Consider the following 18637-nt stretch of genomic DNA (forward strand, 5'->3'; position numbering starts at 1 on the left):
CTCGATGTAAAGTTAATTAGAGTTGATGGAGCCGGAAGTGCCCCCATGCTCACTTCCTATTTTGAATGGCGAGTGGGATAGCTATGTCCATTTATATATACAGTCTATGTTAGAACCATATTTTCACTTGTCTCTCCACAGATCTGACATGTAACTTGGTATGTACTGGTAAGCTACTTGACTGATGGAGGCGAGGCTGTCAATCTGCACACTGCGCCCTTCCAACCATCAATAAGGTTACGTTTATATGATGACGATCTGAACAGAAGACGCAAAAGTGACGTCGCATCTTCACTTTTTATTTCACGTTTAGACAAACGTTTTCGGAAGGAAATCTGCATGCATACTGTGACGCAAAGGTGTGTGTAATTTGATTGGGTATGCATGCCAGGCGGCTCAGTGGTCATGTATGTGATGTAAACGTGTATGCGAAGTGAGCGGATGTGACCAGAGTTTTGCGTCTTGGGCAGTGTAGACAGAAACGCCACAACGTAGCATATTCAAGCTTTTCCACTCTGGAAGGTGGTTTCAGATTTTTGCATTTTTAAGCCCCAAAAACGCCATTACCATCTAAACAAAAGGCACTTCGGATCAAATATTTTGCTGTTTTTACCCACAAGTGTAAAAAGGCCCTAAAACACAGCACTCTGGGTGCAGTGTCTTGCTTAAGGACACAACAACACTGCCACTGCTACCTCACTGCAGCACCTGATATCCACAGCAATCCATCTACTAACCACTAGGCCCAAGATATATCCACAAGATCATGGTCTTAGATTAGTTTTGCGTATTTAAGCCTATACTGCATTAACGAATTTACAATAATTGAAACCATCCTCATCTCAAATAAACACTACAGGGCTGTGATTTTATTCAGTCCCTTGGCACTTTTGACAATAGAAGACTTGATTGGGCTTCAATTGTTGAATAAATCACATCTTATACCACATTTTATATATCAGAAATTATTTATTCCCTTTGAAGTTATATTGTTTGTTGACTTAGTTCTAATTGCTTTGCTTACCGTCTTTTTGTTCTCTTTGATCTGATTTCATTTTAGTTTTTTCCCCCATTGCGTTATGAGTCTCCTTTGATGCCATCGCTCTTTAATGTTATTGCAACTAATTAGCGCTTTCTATACTAGCATGATGTTGTAAAGAATAAATCAAATCGCCCATTACAATTCAACTTTCTAAACCGACCAGAGCCAAACACTGAAAAACCAATATCCAGCTCCAACTATCAAAAATGCCGTCTTTCTTTTGTCCTATTTTTACCTCTGTGACTTTACATTTAAATCTCGTCTTTCCATCTTTTCTCCTGTGAAAATCTGTGAGACTAAATGAATTAGAGGATGTGAGCCAAATCAAGGTCTGGCAGATTAGCCTTAATAGGTGTTGAAACCAATGACCTGGAGCGTAATGGGGTTGTAAACGACACAAGGCCACGCTGCGATTTCTTTCCGTGACAGACGATGGCGCCACTACGCAGCTTTCGGGGCCCTGATATTTCCCAGAGGTTGCAGCAGTCACCCTCGGTAAACCAAGTACTTATTGAATGTCAACTAATTAAACCGAGACGTGAGGCGCATGTAAGGCAGTTAATGTTACCGTGCAGCTTGCTTTCTTAAATAGCACCGTCTTTTCTGAACGCAATCTATTAGAACCCAGTGTGGTCCTATTGGGTGTAGTTTTACGTGATTTAATTGAACCAGACTTTAACTAAATAGTAAATGAGTAAACCCACTGACTTGAAAATCGGATCTTAAACATGTAGTGTTTTGTATTGTATTGTTTTCTCTAAAAACTAGGCACACGCGACTGAAAGAATACAAGCTTTTAACATAAATTTATCATTTTTATATGCTTTTTGCTGTTTTTAATGTGGCATATGAACCGAAATCCTATATTTTAGATGGCATTCATAAAAAATAGTATGGAGTTTACATTTAGCCTACTTAAGCAAGACAACTACCCAACTTTTCATGTTTTAGAATGCTTTTATTTTGGATTAAGTATGCGTATTGTGGTGACCCCAAAGGATCAGAGCAGCTACGAGAACTTTCTATAACATCCAATCTCAGTCATGAAAATAGCCTATTCTATTTTGGCCATTTTGTGTAATTACCTAGCAGGTCAGTTTACAAGAAACTGGGGCAGTTGACTATCGATATTGTAGCCCACGGTGTAACAAAAGTGTTATAAAAGTCGCTGAATTCCTTGTTTTAAGTTGTTTTGGTCATTTGCAATGCATATTTAGCACTCACATCTCTCTAGTCTAGTTCATTGCCGTCTCCGTTCCTCTCTGCGCCGTGTCCAAGTCAATTACGCCTCCACGTGATTGGCTGGATTTGTTATTCCCCTCAAACGGAGCGCGCTCCTATTGGCTGCCGATACGCGGTCGTCACGCGTATATAAAAGCTATTTACTGGAGGTTTCTTTCCTGTCAGCGACACATGTAGAAGGAGCTGCTAACGGGACCCGGAGACGAGACAGACAGACCGAGGCGAGAGACGAACGCAGCCGAAAACAGGACGCTGAACTGCCGCTTCAACTCGTCCATACCTCTCGCAGTTTTCCCCCTCTCTTGCGGACATTACGATACATCCACATCTCTGCTATGGACTTTTACACGATAGCAAAGCGAAGAGTGAAGAGGGAAGAAGCATCTAGTGGAAATACTATCTGATAACTCCATTTGCCAGCCAGCGGAACGTCGGAGATCTCAAGCCCGGGCTGAGGTTTGCTGTTGGCGGGGAGGTCGATTACGCACGGACCGCTGCTGTAGTTTTTTGGACATTTTTGAGCAAGATCACACTTTTTTGGGACTCTTTAAGCCTCACTGTTTACCTTTCATCTCCGGATCGTCAACTTTGCAACACAGTCTCCGGTTTTAGCCCTAAACACAAGGTGGGTTTTGAAGTTTGATCGTGGTTCGTGCGCGTTTTCTTTCCGTATTTGTCGTTGAAGAATGCCCTCGTAGTTGATGCCATAATCCCTCTTATCCCCTATCAGATAATTACCCGCTAATGTTTGCAGCCTACTTTGCCATTACATCCCAAATATACGCAATTTCATAATAGAGAAAGCTCTTAGCCTGATCTTTTTTCGTCTCTCTTCCATTTCAGTGACTCCTAAATTGCTTACCCGTGTAATTACTTGCCCATTTAAGTTAAAAGCCACCCCCTGCTCCCTCTCTCTCCTCACTTCTTCCCCGTCTGTCCCCATCGCTGTCATCTCCTAGCGGAAAAACTCCTCTCCCGGATGAAACTTGACTATGGGCTTGTTTATCCATAGATAGGACTCGGTTACAGCTCTGCGTTTTGATTCATTCGTCCTTTTTAGATCTAATCGCCGAAGGTAGGCTGCGGTTTGTCGCTAAGAGCCATCCGTAATGGGCTTAAACTGAATGCATTTCTGTGTGCGAGCAACCCCCCCTCCCTCCTGTATCGTGTGTAACCCAGCTCTAATTAGCTCTACCTGCCTTTCAACAAAGATTTAAGCGTTATCCGGGGCTTGTGTTGTCTGCGGCTGACCAAATTGGAGGGATTACATTCTGAAAAGACATTAATTTTGCGGCCGAAACAAATGCCAGCGCAGTGCACGATAGATTAAAACCACTTTAGCGTCATTACTGGAGCGCCGTAGCGTGGCAAAGCTGTGGCCCCTATTACCTTACCGGTGCTAAACGCTGATGAGAACAGGGTATGACTCTGGAGACGGATCGTATGCATCAATTGAGGTCAAAAAAACAATGCGTAAAAGTGTCGGTAAACACGGAGCAAAGTGCCGATTGTTTTCCAAGTCTTTTGTGTGTTCCCGTGCACACCTATGCCCCCGGGCCAGCTATTAAAAGCGAGGTGTGTTGAACTATTGCACTATTTGTGAAATTCCTTGGACAGCCGAACAAAAGAACGCCTGCGTAATTGTTCTTTTTTTTTTTTTTTTTTGGCGCTGGGTGTTATCGGTTAAAGCAGATTCATCGCGAGAGGTCCAACGAAGCAACAGCACGGGGGATGAGACGGAGATCAAGGGCGCAGATTAGTTCGCTAAATGACTCGTAGGCTCTGTTGTAGCGGAACAGCGCGCTCTGAACAGTTCCATAATGAGATCGGGCTATTGTGCTCCGGTGCAATTTGCAGTCTGCAGATGTTCAAAGACTATACGCCAGTCAGTGCAATGAGAGGCTGACAGAGAAAGAAGAGGGAGAGATGGGATAATTGAGAATAGGGGCTGTCCTTGATCGGGTTGTTGAGGCTGGAAAGTCAACACATGACCTAAAAACACCCTACTGCTCTGGATAGCGGTGTACTATGAGGATTTCAATAGAGGAGGCAAAATCAAAGTAGGTTGAACAAATTGAATTGCGATTTTTTCTGATAAATATTGCAATTCGTGTTTAAAAAGTAGGATTCAGATCAGAGAGCACATTGTAAACAACCCTAGGAGCATTTCCATTTGACAAAAATATGAACTGACAGACCAATATAAGAATTCTATGCATTTCAGAACATGTTTGTAAAGGTGTAAAAACGAAAGAGTTTGTAAAATAAAATTAAAGGATTTTATTGTTTATATTGAACACGCTGTTACCTAAATAATTGGGAGTTCTCAAACTGCAATTTCGATTCAACTCTGATATATAAGTAGCCACAAATACTACTTTTCAACTCACTATAACGAACACACAATCAAAATCAAAGTTTGTTTTTACAGTCTAGTCCAAGTTACTCAAAAAATGAATCAAACTTGTGTGAAACTCATGCAAACTTTACAGTATCAGTTCTGAAATTCTGCTATTATTTATGATTGCAGACCGTACAGGACAGTGTATTCTGATGTTCTGATGTGTGTGAGTACTTTGCTTAGTTACAATCTCTTGACAACACTGGACAAGCATATCAATTATACACTATTGTCCCGGAGACAGACTTGTTTTGTCTAGAAGCGGTACAGCTGCTGCAAACCATATAACCACCAAAACAACACCCAGGCCTTGTGTTTGTTGCTCGTGGTGTATGCAATAACATTTGTGCATCAGAAACACACAAAGAAGGGAAAACAGGAGAGGAGTTGAGTTATTGCAGCTTATTGTGCATGATTACGTACACCCTTTCACTATAATATAAGATAATACTGTACACTACACAGCATAAAGTTTGGGATTTGATTTAAAATGTTGCGTAGTTTGCGAGAAGTGTGTGCTCGAATGTAACTGTTAATTTAGAAAAATGTTGGCACTACAAAGTATCTATTCCAATAATGACTTTGACTTTATTGATCCTCAAGGGTAATTACTTTTCACAGTTAATGGTATTGGAAAAAAACAACATAGTAATTGCAATAGCATCTAATTAATAATACTAAAAAAGCAGCAAAAGAACAGGGCTTGATTCTAAAATTTCTTAATCTCTGTAAGGATTTTGATACTACAATTACAATCAATACAATGAAAAAAACATGATTTAATAATTATTGTATTTTCAATTATTATGTGGGCTTATGCTTGTTGTGAAACAGATGAAGATCATTCTAAAATTATGCAAGAAAGGTCCAGCTTTGTCCTTTTGTGTACTTTCTTCAGTCAGTACTTGCCCAAATTAGTTTGTAGTTTTGATACTAGTTGTAGTTTTGGTTAGTTTTACATTTTTTTAAACAGATATACAAGGTTTGGGCATCTACAGTAAAAAATGAGTAAAACTGAAGTAAACAAACTCCAGGAAACCTAAACAGAATCCAATTGTGTAATAATGATTCATCACTAAAGTATGTCTAGCACTACTCCCTCTGACCGCTCCTGTCTTCCTGTCTTTGTTCCAGGGACCATGGTGAATCCAGGGGGCAACAGCCAGCCGTCGGTGGGCACGGGGTCGCTGTCCTGGAAGCGCTGTGCAGGGTGCGGGGGCAAGATCGCCGACCGCTTCCTCCTCTACACCATGGACAGCTACTGGCACAGCCGCTGCCTCAAGTGCTCCTGCTGCCAGGCCCAGCTCGGAGAGATCGGAACGTCGTGTTACACAAAGAGCGGCATGATCCTGTGTCGGAATGACTACATCAGGTGAGGGGGAAAACACGGGGAAAGTTTGGGAGCTGTAGCTGGGAATTGTATTCATAAGGGTCAGCGCGAGGGTAAGGCAGCTAAAAGTCACACAATTTAATTTATTTAGTTTTTTGTCAACATTAATTAGACTAATATGATACAAATACACTGTACAAAATATTATGTCTGTCTAAATGTTTGACTGCAAAAGTTTGAGATGATTATTTATTGTGTTTTTAGTTGTTTTGACAAGCAAAGTTTTGTTTAGTTAGTAGAACAAAATATTTGGATCTCGTATGTTATGACTGTTTCATATATTATTCTTGTTTAAAGTAAATTGAAGTTATTAATCTGTCCTCTGAGTAAGATCTGTTTTACTTGTGTAATTTGCTTATCAAATACTAATCATTTTTACTCCAAAGTTTAGACCGAAGTAACTGTGTGAATATAAACTAGATATTTTTTGCATTGTAACATTAAACTACACTTATTATTATCGTAGATCGACTTTTGGCGTTATAAAAGGCTGAAAAGTTGTACCTAAGTTATACCTTTGGACATCTTATAAAGTACATTTGTTAAAAAATCCTCAGACTCCGAAATGCCGTAGTTTATAGTGCAAAACTTATTCAAGACAGCAAGGGAATATAGTAGAGTAAAGCCCATGTAAAAGAATAAGATAAATCATAGTAATTGTTGCAGCGAAGATAACATCTGCTATTTCCAACAGTTCTGATTAACTTTTGATAAACTGCCCAGCCCTGCATATGTTTCTTGTGGATGTCAGCTTAAGTGGATCAAAGATAAGTTGATAGTAACAGCGCAAAGTGAGAGTTCCGTCACGCCCATTTGCTCCTCCAAACTTCTCCACAAAAAAAAAAAACTTAAAGAAAATGAGTCTTGTGTTTACCTTGTGAGACATTTTACTGACTTTGGTTTGAGTTCAGAATTTCATATTGGATTTATCACCTCTTTGGACTTAATTCTAATGGAAAGGAGCATTTAATTAGCACGAGAGCCTTTTTAAATATTGTAGTAGGTGTGCCAGACAGACACCCAAGCACACTCACTGATGATACGCTCATTCGGGTAATGTAGAGCCCTGTGATGTGGCGTCGCCTCACTCAAACTTCTAACACTAAGTCCTCTCTTATTCACTTAGGTCATTAGTTAAACATGGGGAGGCACTTCCAAAATGCCAAATGCAAATCCACAATTAGCTTTACCAAGAAAGTCTACCTCATACTCAGAGTCGAGTTCATGCTCAGAGAGTGGAGAGTTTTCAGCATTTAAACAGGGACGCACGATACAAGTTTTGCTATGCCGATATCGATATTGATACTTGATTTTAAGTGTCTGCCGATACTGGGGCTGAGTTCCTTTTAACACAAACAGCATAAAATTATTTAAATGTTTTTGTCACTACAGAACAGCTTTTGGTCCAGTAAATCGTCTTATTACACTTTATAGTACAAAATTGGGTATCGATTGAACCGATATCTTGGAAGCTGATATCCGATCCACCAAAATTTTCAGTATCGGCGCAGATATCCGATACCACTGTCATATCGGTGGATCCTTAAGTGTGTGTCCATGTGCGATTCTCAGTTCCCAGTTTGTCACAGTGCTTCAGATTTGCCTTTTTTGAGCGACTAAATGACTGAAAATATGAATTTATATCCCACATTTTATTATTGGTTATTTTGACAAAAGCGAAAAGGTATAGTGAAGCTTACAAATGAACATAAGTTTGGGCTGTACTGTAGATTTTAAAAGCTTAATATCACCCAAATATGAGATTTCTGTATCGGCTTAAAAAATCCATATTGGACCATCTTTGTTTGCTCAATTCAAGTTTTAATTTCATACACTGTTGTTAAATGTTGTTCAGGTGCGAAATATCACTTCATACTATATTTTGAAAGGTTACACTGCAAGTTAATTTCATTTTTATTTATAACCTCCTCTTATTGCAGAAGTTATTATCGCTAATATTACAATTTTACATATCTCCAAGACTTCCATTTTTCAATATATCTCCCACCTTCTCGCTGCAACAACATTGTCTTCCATCACTTAACTTTCCTGTAACTGGATACATTTACCATTGTCAGTACGGAAAATTGCATAAGTTGAGTCTATTTTATCATAAGTATGTAAATGCGTCGCTCTGATAAGCAGTAATCTAAAAAAGAATCAGCTTTGCAGTCAACATTGTCACGCCATTAAATCTGCTCTGATAATTTCCAAATGTAACGTGTGTCTTTGCGCGCGCACACACACCATAAAAAGGATGAGAAAGTCAATGGGGTACTTCATTCATAATGGGACTATAACGTAATTAAAATTGGAAAGTGGGGGTAAAGCGTGGATACACCTTCCCACTTGTAATAAGAGCACGTTTGGAGCTAAAATGCATATTATGGAACCAGGAGATCTGAGTGGAGATAAAGATAGGAGCAGGGAGTAAAAAAAAAACAACACATCTGACAGTGAGTCTACACAATTAAATGCTTTAATTATAGTCCCCCTCCATTTCCTTTAGTCCTGATGGGTTTTATCTAATGAGATCTGGTCCCTGGCTTGTATCCGCTCCCAATGACGTGTCCGAAATGAATGAGCGCCACACTGCAAACAAAACATTTAATTAACCAAATTGGCTTTTGAGAGAGAGCAAGAGAGACAGATAGAGAAGAGGGATTATTGTGAAGGCCATTTGCCGTTATTTTTTTCCCCTCTTCGCGTCTTAAAGGGACAGGACGGGCTTTGGAAATGGATTGCTAAACAGCTCGAATGACATATATTTTCCAGAGTGGAGCGTATAATGAAAACGCTCATCTGATTGATCAGGACGGCCAAGTTGAAATGCATCATATCACTGCTATAATGGGATGTACTACGCCTGGCCTGGGAAGATAGCCATCAGCCATCAATCAAGCGGGGATATTTCACACAGCGTAAACATCTGAGGCCATCACTGGGCTAGCTAGAATGCTGCCACTAAAGCTTTTAAAGGTCACTTATTATAATCGCATTTTAGACTTTGGTTAGCTTCATCATTTTGAAAATATATAACACGATCAGCTAAGGGCCTAAGATGGAGCCTTGGGGAACACCTTCTCAAACTATTAGTACTCTTATACAAACTGAATAGGCTTATATGAGGATGCATTGACATTTTGACACTTGTACTTCTTTGAGCTCAATTTAGACCTGCATAGACTTAGTTTGATCCTTTTCTAGTCCTGTTTTAGTTTTGGGGTTTTATCATATCATCTACGTTTATATGATGATGGTCTGACTGTGAACAGAAGATGCAAAAGTGGCATCGCATCTTCACTTTTTATTCCAGGTTTAGAGGAGCGTTTTCTGGAGGAAATCTGCGTGCATACGGTGACGCAAAAGTGTGTGGAATTCGATTGGGTTTGCATGCCAGGAGGCTCGGTGGTGACGCTCGGTGGTGATGTATGTGACGTAAACACGTACGCAATGTGAGCAGGTCTGACCAGAGTTTTGCGTCTTGGGCAGTGTAAACGGAAACGCTACATTCAACTTTTCCACTCTGGAGGGTGATTTCAGATTTTTGCGTTTTTAAGCCTCAAAAACTCCGTCACCGTCTAAACGAAAGGCACTTCCGATAAAATATTTTGTCGTTTTTACCTGCAAGCGTTCTCATGTAAACAGGCCCATAGTTTTGTCAGAATTTCCAAGTGGTGCAAAATAGTCGATGATTTTGCCCACCTCAAATGAAGCTGGCTAAGAAGGTTTTGATTATACAGTCATTTTTTTCAAACTATCAATTCTTTCTGAAAGGTTTTCTATTTGCAGATGCTTGGAAACTATTCCGCATCACATAAGTGTAACATAGACTAACCAGACTTATTTCGTTTTTAGTTGGCGTGGAATCTCTTCAGGAGTCATCCATCATTGGGCGTAATCTTACTGACCAGACCAAACCACTTATCTAAAATGATGCAGCTTTTATGCATAGTATATTTTTCAGATTGGAACGGCCCAGATGAAGTATGGTCTGGATAGTAACACATACAGTATTTGCTAAATGAAAAGCAACCATTTATTGCACGAAACACGTCAGCGATTTTGATTTATTTGGCAAAACAGACAATATTCAATCAAGTATGAGAACATGATTGTTGATGTTAAACTGTGTAACCTTTCTATTGGCGGGTCCCGTGCCAGCTCGTCTCCATGGAGATGTTATTGCTTTACCTAGAATGTTCCACAATATAGCATTAAACCTATCTATCTCCACCACCAGTCAGCCAAGTTACAGGCAGATCTGCGGAGATATGTGAAGCGTTTTTCAAAATACAATCTTAAAAAACAAACAAATGCAAAGAGTTTAATGCCATACTGTGGAACATTCCTGGCAAAGCAATAACACAGCCAAAGCCAAACCCAAAAGTTAAAAGCGGTACACCTTTAAGAAAACAACACCCTACTACTCGAATCAAAGATAGAGCAAAGTAAACAGTTTCAGATTTCGCCTTCCTTACCTGTCATTACGACTCTGATGAGCGTATATTTGGAAACACATGGCTCGGGGCACTGGAGCCTTTTATGAGACGAACATTTTCCCTGTGGGGAAGGCGAATAGTAAATTGCTTTTTAACACCTATAAACCAGGCTTAATGAACCCAAATAAAGAATATTAGTTTGTGGCAGGGAGCACGCTGGTGTGACCTTTAATGTCAAACACTGCTGAAGTTTGGCTTTTCAGTCGGGATCATGTTGTCTTAAGCCCGAGGTGATATTATTTCTGTGGTCTGCCAGTCGTCGGAGAATTAATTTACTTTTCAGGGAGAATGCTGTCCCCTTAATTGAATAAGCCTAGGTAATTAAATGGCACTTTTCCAATAGAACGTGTGAGGTAAATTTAATACTTGGGTATTTAATATCACTTTGAAGTCTGCCCACTCAAGCACCCTGACAGCATAAGAGAATGTGAACTATTAGGCCCGGGCAAAAAGCGGGATCTCCGAAATTAATTAAACCGCATGCAATTTAGGGGGGACGTTTATCTTGATTTGTCATAACAGAATTAATTCAAGGCTTTCAATTCACTAGGGGCCAGATCTGTTACTCTGAATTATCCAAGTGTAATTTGGCTGATCCCCCCCCCTTCCCTCAAACCCCTCCCACTCCCACCCATCGCCGTCCGACACCCACAGCGCCCCTCCCCCTGCAAAACACATGCACGTACTCAAACTGCACTGCAAAAATCAATATTTAGGTGAGTTCAAATTACTTTTATTTACATTTTCTTGATTTGAGTATGAGTATAATGGCAACCAATGGAACACATTTTTCTTAATTCAAGTGGCAACATATGATTTTTGATCTTATTTTAAGTGCAAACTGTTGTTTTTTTCTAATTTGTGTTAAACAAGAGCTTTTTTCTTGTTTTACGTACAAAAAAAAGTCTATTCTCTTGTAGATAAGTTTACTTGTCAAATAAAATCTGCTTAAATCTCAAAAAAAATATTATTGATATTAGAGCCTGACCGATATGGATTTTGTTGTGGCCGATATGAAACTGATATAATGGGAGTTGGCACTGCCGATAACCGATATAATCGCCGATATATTTAGTGATGTAAAAATTCACTGTAAATCTTGAATTGTTTAAAAAACTTAGGTTTGGCTCTAGTGGATTCTAAATTGGGTTTATTTAGGCAACATTTATTGTTATTCTGACTCTTTACATCATATTTACATACAGTAGATTGGCCTAATGGCATTTTTGCATCACATTCTAGCTACTAGTGATGGGTATTCCAGTTTTTTTTTGGAGAACCGGCTCTTTTGGCTCAGCTCACTAAAGCAGCTGGCTCTTTCGGCTCCCAAGCGACTCTTGAGATTGTTTTGTTGCAAGCAGGACTAAACCAGAACTGAACCAGGACTGAAAAAGGACTAAACCAGGACTAAAACAGATTTAAACCATGTGTAAAACAGGACTAAACCAGAACTGAACCAGGACTGAGTGTCGGGACTCGGTCTCTATCTCTCTCTCGAGCCCAAGATTAGTCCTGCTTTATTCATTTTATGCTGAACTGCAGCCAAATATGCACTTTTTTTTTTATCCTGTGCACACGCAGATTTCTGAACGTTTCGTTTTCAGCCGCTGCTGCTGTCAAACTACGGGTCTACAAGCGGCTTGAAGAGAAAAAGTGAGAAAAAGAGAAAACACGGCTCCCAACAAGAAGCATGCTCCCGTCGTTCACTTCAAAGAGCCGGCTCTAAGAGCCGCTTCGATCGCGACCGACCCATAACTCCTAGCTAGAAAAGAAGCTACCGCTATTAGCCTTTAGCCGTAAAAACGTGCGCGCTGCGGTAATTAATTATATGCATAAATGTGGATCATTCACACATCTATTGACAGCTCATTTACATATCAGTGCAGGTCCAGTAACAAATATACGGCCAATATAGTCACTTTACAATAGGCCAATAGAAAACAGCCTGTTTATGTGCAGGAGCTACAGCAGCTAATTGCTAACAGTCGGGCTCTAATTGATATATTTGTTAAGGCCCTGTACCCTTGAGCAAAAGTGTCTCGCCACAGTACAGATGTACTGTATAGCTGTACAGCTCTTGAGGTTAAAATATCTTCGCTGCTGTCTGAGTTATTGGTCGATATTAAGGAGGTGTGCATTAGCATGCTAGTTGTTGTTAGCTTTAATGGCAAAAACTCCACTCTGGCCTCTTAAAGTTGTGAAAAACACCTATAAACTCCTTACGTGACTAGTCAGGATGTTCAGAAAGCACAAGGTAAGTAAGGAATAACTTTGTTCCACTACAAACTGTTTAAAATGATCTAGTTTTGTTTTTCACATTGATAAAATCAAGTATAACGCCTTTAACTTCCTTAGATATCACTTTTTGCAGTGTAACTCTAACCACACGGACCGCCCTCTCATCCTTACAATGTGCCCCCTCCCCTCCCCGCCCGCCCCTGCTCTTCTCTAATGCAGCCCGTGCCATTATGCAAAGCCCCGCTTCAGTATCAATATGGCCGAGTGCTTTTAAGGTGCTTTGGCTGCTGATGTAGAGAGGCATTTTTAATGGACTGTGTTGCAGAAATCATTGTTGTGGGGTAATTTTACCCTACTCAAAGGCCTCGCTGAATGAGCTCTGCATTTACCAGACAGCCCATGCTATATTTCACCTGGCAGTCAGCGCTGAAATGAAACTCAATAGTCATCGCCTATGGACAACAGACAGCTCCAAATGTGTTTTTTTTGTTTGTTCTTTAATTCAAGCCCACTAGCATTTTAAAGTCAAATCCAAGAGGGAGGCAGAGACATAAATCAAGATAAAGCCGTCTCTAGCGTTTTCAAAGCGCTACTGATTTTTAGGGAGAAACCAGATGTGTCATTGCAATTAAAGAGTCCCTTGGCCTTAATTATAGTGACCCAGGGTGTCGGCTTCACCCCAGCGCTGTAGTTCACTGGCAGAGGAGCCCATTAGAGCCCAAGTTCAAACCGATATAGCAACTTAATTGAGCACCTAAAGGCACGGGCTCCTTAAATCAAATACTATCAAGAGCCGTTCCCGTGGTAAAATAATTAACCTGGTATGAGTTCCACACTGTGGCGAAATACAAAGAGCTCGCTGCAAATGTCCTCCAGCCTTTGTTTCTGCAGCTTTCAGAAGTAATTTAGGAGATTTAAAGGTGCAGCCAGACCCAAGCCTAATGCTGGGAATTGAAACTATATCCCACAGTTTTCAAAGCCGAAGAAAATAATACCTGGAAAATATTTTATACAAGAAGTGACATGTTGATTAGAGCAGGCATCCTTTGAGGCTCCGGACAAGCTGTCAATAGTTCTTCATGATAACATATGACGACGTGATTTGGCAGGGTGAGGTCTGAGGGAGGGGTGGGGGATATTGAATATTGAAAAATGACTATGCTGATGATGCTTTTCACATTTGTCAATCCAACAGAAATGGCATAAAACATGTCTTCAAATGTTTTAGTTACCGCTGTTTGGACGTTTGCAGAAAATTCAATCCTGTTTTCCATCAGCTCTAATAATTATAACCTCAGTATAGAGAGGGATGCCAAGATCACTCTTTTAATCAATAGTCAATTATGCAGGCCACAATATGGTAAGAGAAAAGTCAGTAAATTATAAAGCTGATGTCATGTAACTTTACTCTATCATTAGGATCGTTTGTTCGGGAACATTAGATAATAATCTTGACACAAACACTTTAAAATAGAAACATCCTTACCTCATTTTATGAAACGGGGATTTTCATACATGACCATATATGACTGCTACCACAGCATGAAGTGAGACTAAGAAAGATGCCTTCACATTAACCACTCTTTTGAAATAGTGCGAACACATTTGCAGAGATGTTATCCTCAACACAAATGTTTGAAAGCAAGGCCCTGGTATATGGCTTTTCAGTCCCACGTCTGTCCCGGAGAAGGCGCAGAATTGGCAGTGTTGTGACGACAGTCTCCAGTTAATTAGTTTCTGAAATTGAGTTTTGATGGAGCCTTTCTAAATGATGCCAAGACAAAATTTGCTTCTGCCTTGGCTGTCTTATTGAAAGCCATTTCAGTCGCTTTTGCAAAGAGGTCTGGCTTGTTGTTTGTTTGTCAATATATCTAACTGCTTGGGTTATGGCTTGAATGCTTGAAATATTAATTTGCCTGCTGCAAGATTTTGATAAATCCTTTTGTTAACAGTTTAGAGTGCTGCTCCCACTTAAAATATCTGCAATTTGTTATGTACAAACAAGACAGTTGTCAATCCGTTCCCGTAGAACTATTCTTCTCTCTTAAATATCTCAGAACTACCCAGAATGCTGGGTATACACGATATTTAGGTTTGAAGTTCAGACTACTCAGACTGCAATGCTTTTTGCTCATTTAAACCTAAAAAATACCAAACCAAGTGCAAAAAGGTATTCAGAAACAAGAATAACTTATACACTTATGAACCTTCTATTTCTATAGGAACAAAATACTAACCTGGATGGAAAATAAGAAATACTGTTGATGTCAAGTACAGGTACAACGTGAACATTCTGATGTTTTAGGTCAGTTTATGTCAGTTTTAGACTGTAACTGTCCTTGAGAAAGTTTTGAGAAAGTTTTCTTTCTGTGGTAAAAAACAAAACAAAAATGTCCTTGGTCTGCTGGAGCTCTCTCGACTCATTCGGCTCAGTAACCTACACTAATATTATTACACATAACTTTCTAGTAGCATTATTAGCCTTTTTCATACAACACAACAAAATAATATTTTAATTGTGATTGTTCTGATACTTTGCAATTTATTAATAACAGGATTCTTGTCAAAGTTCACATTTCAGACATGTTCAGAAGAATGGTCAAAAACTCAATCACATTTCAAAAAATTGTTTGTAGAGTTCTTAACTATGAAGGTTAGCAGTTTTTTATGCAAAATAACAGAATATTTTGCTGTTTGAGGAAAATTATAGAACTTAAAAAAATGCAGCCTTTGCAATTGCAATTAACCCTGCAACCTTACAGCACTCAACCACAGCACCATTTGTAAGAACTAAAGGCCATCGGCTGAAAATAAATGTGACCTATCTGTGTTCATGTTGACATTACAGAGGTCAAGACGATAACTAAACCATAAAACCAGATCAATATATTCCTTGTAATCTTTGAAATCGTACACATCGCACGTCTAATGACGTACCTTGTTAAACATTCACGTAGCTTGTTAATTCCTCTGTATCCCGACTTCTTCTCCGTGCAATTCGGCCGGTTAACCACTCCCCCCTATCCCTTACCCTCCTCGCCCCCCGCTCCCCACGGCCCCCCCTCCTCCGCCGTGCCGAGCATGTCAGATGCCGTGGTCTTATTTGATTGCTTAGGAAAAGTGCAGTGATAGAGCAAACACCCGGTGAGATATGATGACAAATGGGTCCAGATCCCAGTAAATTACTTTCTGCTCAAATCGAAATTTCATTCAGTTTGCTGCTCACCGAGATGAAGTAATCTAAATTGTGGACTCAGAAGGAAGATAGAAGGGAAGCTGGAGCAAGCATTTCATTATCAAGAGGCAGAGAGAGAGAGGAGAGAGAGAGAAAGGAGAGAGAGAAGGTTAGGGACGAAAGAGATGAGCAGAAGCAAATCTAAAGTGTTGACACCATGATTGAAAAGGTTAACCCATGCACATTATATATCAAGGCGAGTAGCTCCGGCGTTCTAATGGAAACACGGCAGTGACAGAGCGCTCGCAGGACTCCTAATGGCAAAAGCACTACGTCTCCGCCTGGATGTACAATCAAATCCTCTTAGGGCCTGATTGCTTATGTTCCAGGTTATTATTAGGTTGCAAAAAATGGCCACCAAAAGTAGTGTGCAGCTCCTGAGCGGGAAGGCAGGAATGTGGAGTGGCGGTATTTTTCTGTTGGTATTGATACTTTGCAGTGACATCATGCTGCAGGGGTGAGAGGTTATGCGCGTATGTCTATGGAGGGATGTTCGGCAGTGATTAGGGATGTAACAATAACCGAAATATCGTCAAAGTTCTCACAATAATGGACCCTCACAATATATCAAATTACAAGTCCCTTTGCCTAAATTAAGAGTTATGGTGCAGCAATAGCTAACAAAATACAGAGGGAACTACATAGACCATGATCCTTTGCTCCATTTCAGTGAAGAAATAACACTTCTAAACACTTTTAAGTCTTAGTTCTTTGGATTAAGTCTTGACAAGGCATTTTAAGAGGAAAAAGTAGCATACAAACAGTTTCCACTCCACAAAATATCGCAATAAATATTGTAGTATGAGATGTATATTGTGAAAATATTGCGTAAGAGATTTGTATATCGTTACATCGCTAATCGTGAGCTTCCCCACAATATCGCAATAAATATCGTACCGTGAGGTTCATACTGTGATAATATCGTATCGTGAAACTTGTATATCATTACACCCCTAGCGGTAACCATGGAGACCAAATGCAGACATTAGCAAAGTACATTTTGTCTGGTAGTCTAAAAACTACAAAATGGATTTAAAGTAGAACTTGGAAAAATAGTGATAACAATGGAAGCGCGATCTCACTCTTATTGGTCAGTTTCAACTTTTTCAACAAAAAATTGAGCGTGACAAAGCAAATGATGTGTGATGATACAGTATCGATATCGTAGGCTGCTGTATCGATATATCGCCAAGAGTATTTTTAGGTATATTTTACTCAATTATTTTGTGTAAGAGCTACAGTTGTGTTGACATTTTCATTGTTTTGATGAGTAAAATGGGCGTTTTTCATATTAACTTTGCACAAACTTAGTGGAAGTCTTTTAGTATCACATCCACGATTTAGCCTTTGTTTTTCATTAAACTGTATCGAATCAATTTGAAATATATCGTATCGTACTGAATTGAAAGCGCACTGTATCAAAAAACGTATCGTATCGAGGTATGTTTCGTATCAGCAATTCTTAATGGTACGCAGCCCTATTGCATATTGTACTACACTAATAACACTTGTCTAATGCCAGCTTACTTGTGACTGTTATGACATTTGAGAGGGACTTGTTTAACAGCACAAATCAGCTCCTCGGTTCATTGTGGTCAGATTGTTTAAAACAAAGCTCTGATTAAAGTGTAACGTGAGTAACAAAGCATCAGACGGAGCAGTGCCTCTAGATAGCGTCACCCCCTCCAAAGAATGACATCAGCTGCAAAGTATCAGTTGCGATGGCTTTCTGTTGCTCGCAGTAGTTGGGTTGTATTTGTCTAGTTTATAAGTTTGAGGTTGAAAATGGGGAAGTGGGCGCTCAGTAAAGTGACACACCAGCCAAGTATGTCCAGGCCAATGTCCCGTTCATATCTCTCATAACATATGTTTCCTTTTTCTTGTTTTTCGCAGATTATTTGGCAACAGCGGAGCTTGCAGCGCTTGTGGTCAATCCATTCCCGCAAGTGAACTGGTGATGAGGGCACAAGGCAATGTGTACCATCTCAAGGTAAACTCAATACAGAGGAATAAAGGAATCGTTTCATTTCTCTTCACAGCTTTTCTGTAGAGCTGGCAGACCTTTCTTTGAATTGAAAAAGTCAAACAACCTCAAATGAACACCTTAAGCAATGTACATGGCAAAGCTTTTCAGTCAGAGTACAGGACATTTCTCTGACGTTTTGACCTTTTGTTTACGCTACAATGGCTTTACAATGAGCGCATGTATAAAACCAGTGAGTTTTGGGGAAAGGAAAACGATTCTTCTTGCAAAACCACCTAACTCTAACCATGAGATTTTAGATTTCTGTTTCATTATGAACACCAACACTATCGCATCTATGATCAACTCCAAAAAGTGGAATGAAGTCTCTCTGGTATTTAAAGTTATGCAATCAAAAGATAAAGGTGCTCTGCATAACTTTTGTAGCTTGTCTGCATGGAGATGTTTTGCTTTGCCTAGAATGTTCCAAGGTAGGCATTAAAAGTATGGCTACACTACCTTTAGTAAGAATTTACGTTTTTAAGCAAGAATTTAGGCTACTTGTGAATAAATAAATGCTATGTAGATGTGTTTAATGCCATACTGTGGAATACTCCCAGCAAA

At 39.7% G+C, this 18637-nt stretch overlaps 1 protein-coding gene across 1 annotated transcript in view; it reads left to right on the forward strand.

Moving 5' to 3' along the window:
• The first annotated feature begins 2456 nt into the window (after window positions 1-2456).
• The window catches only part of lmo4b (LIM domain only 4b), a 29448-nt gene continuing 13267 nt past the window's right edge, over window positions 2457-18637 (forward strand). Inside the window, exons 1-3 of the mRNA XM_020918812.2 lie at window positions 2457-2909; window positions 5820-6057; window positions 17944-18040. Of these exons, the coding sequence (XP_020774471.1) occupies window positions 5825-6057; window positions 17944-18040 (330 nt within the window). The 5' untranslated portion in view covers window positions 2457-2909; window positions 5820-5824. The remainder of the gene's footprint in view (window positions 2910-5819; window positions 6058-17943; window positions 18041-18637) is intronic.

This window comes from Boleophthalmus pectinirostris, unplaced genomic scaffold (assembly GCF_026225935.1).
Source record: "Boleophthalmus pectinirostris isolate CB_2022bp ecotype Guang Dong unplaced genomic scaffold, ASM2622593v1 HiC_scaffold_7, whole genome shotgun sequence".
NCBI classification, from domain to species: Eukaryota; Metazoa; Chordata; class Actinopteri; order Gobiiformes; family Gobiidae; genus Boleophthalmus; species Boleophthalmus pectinirostris.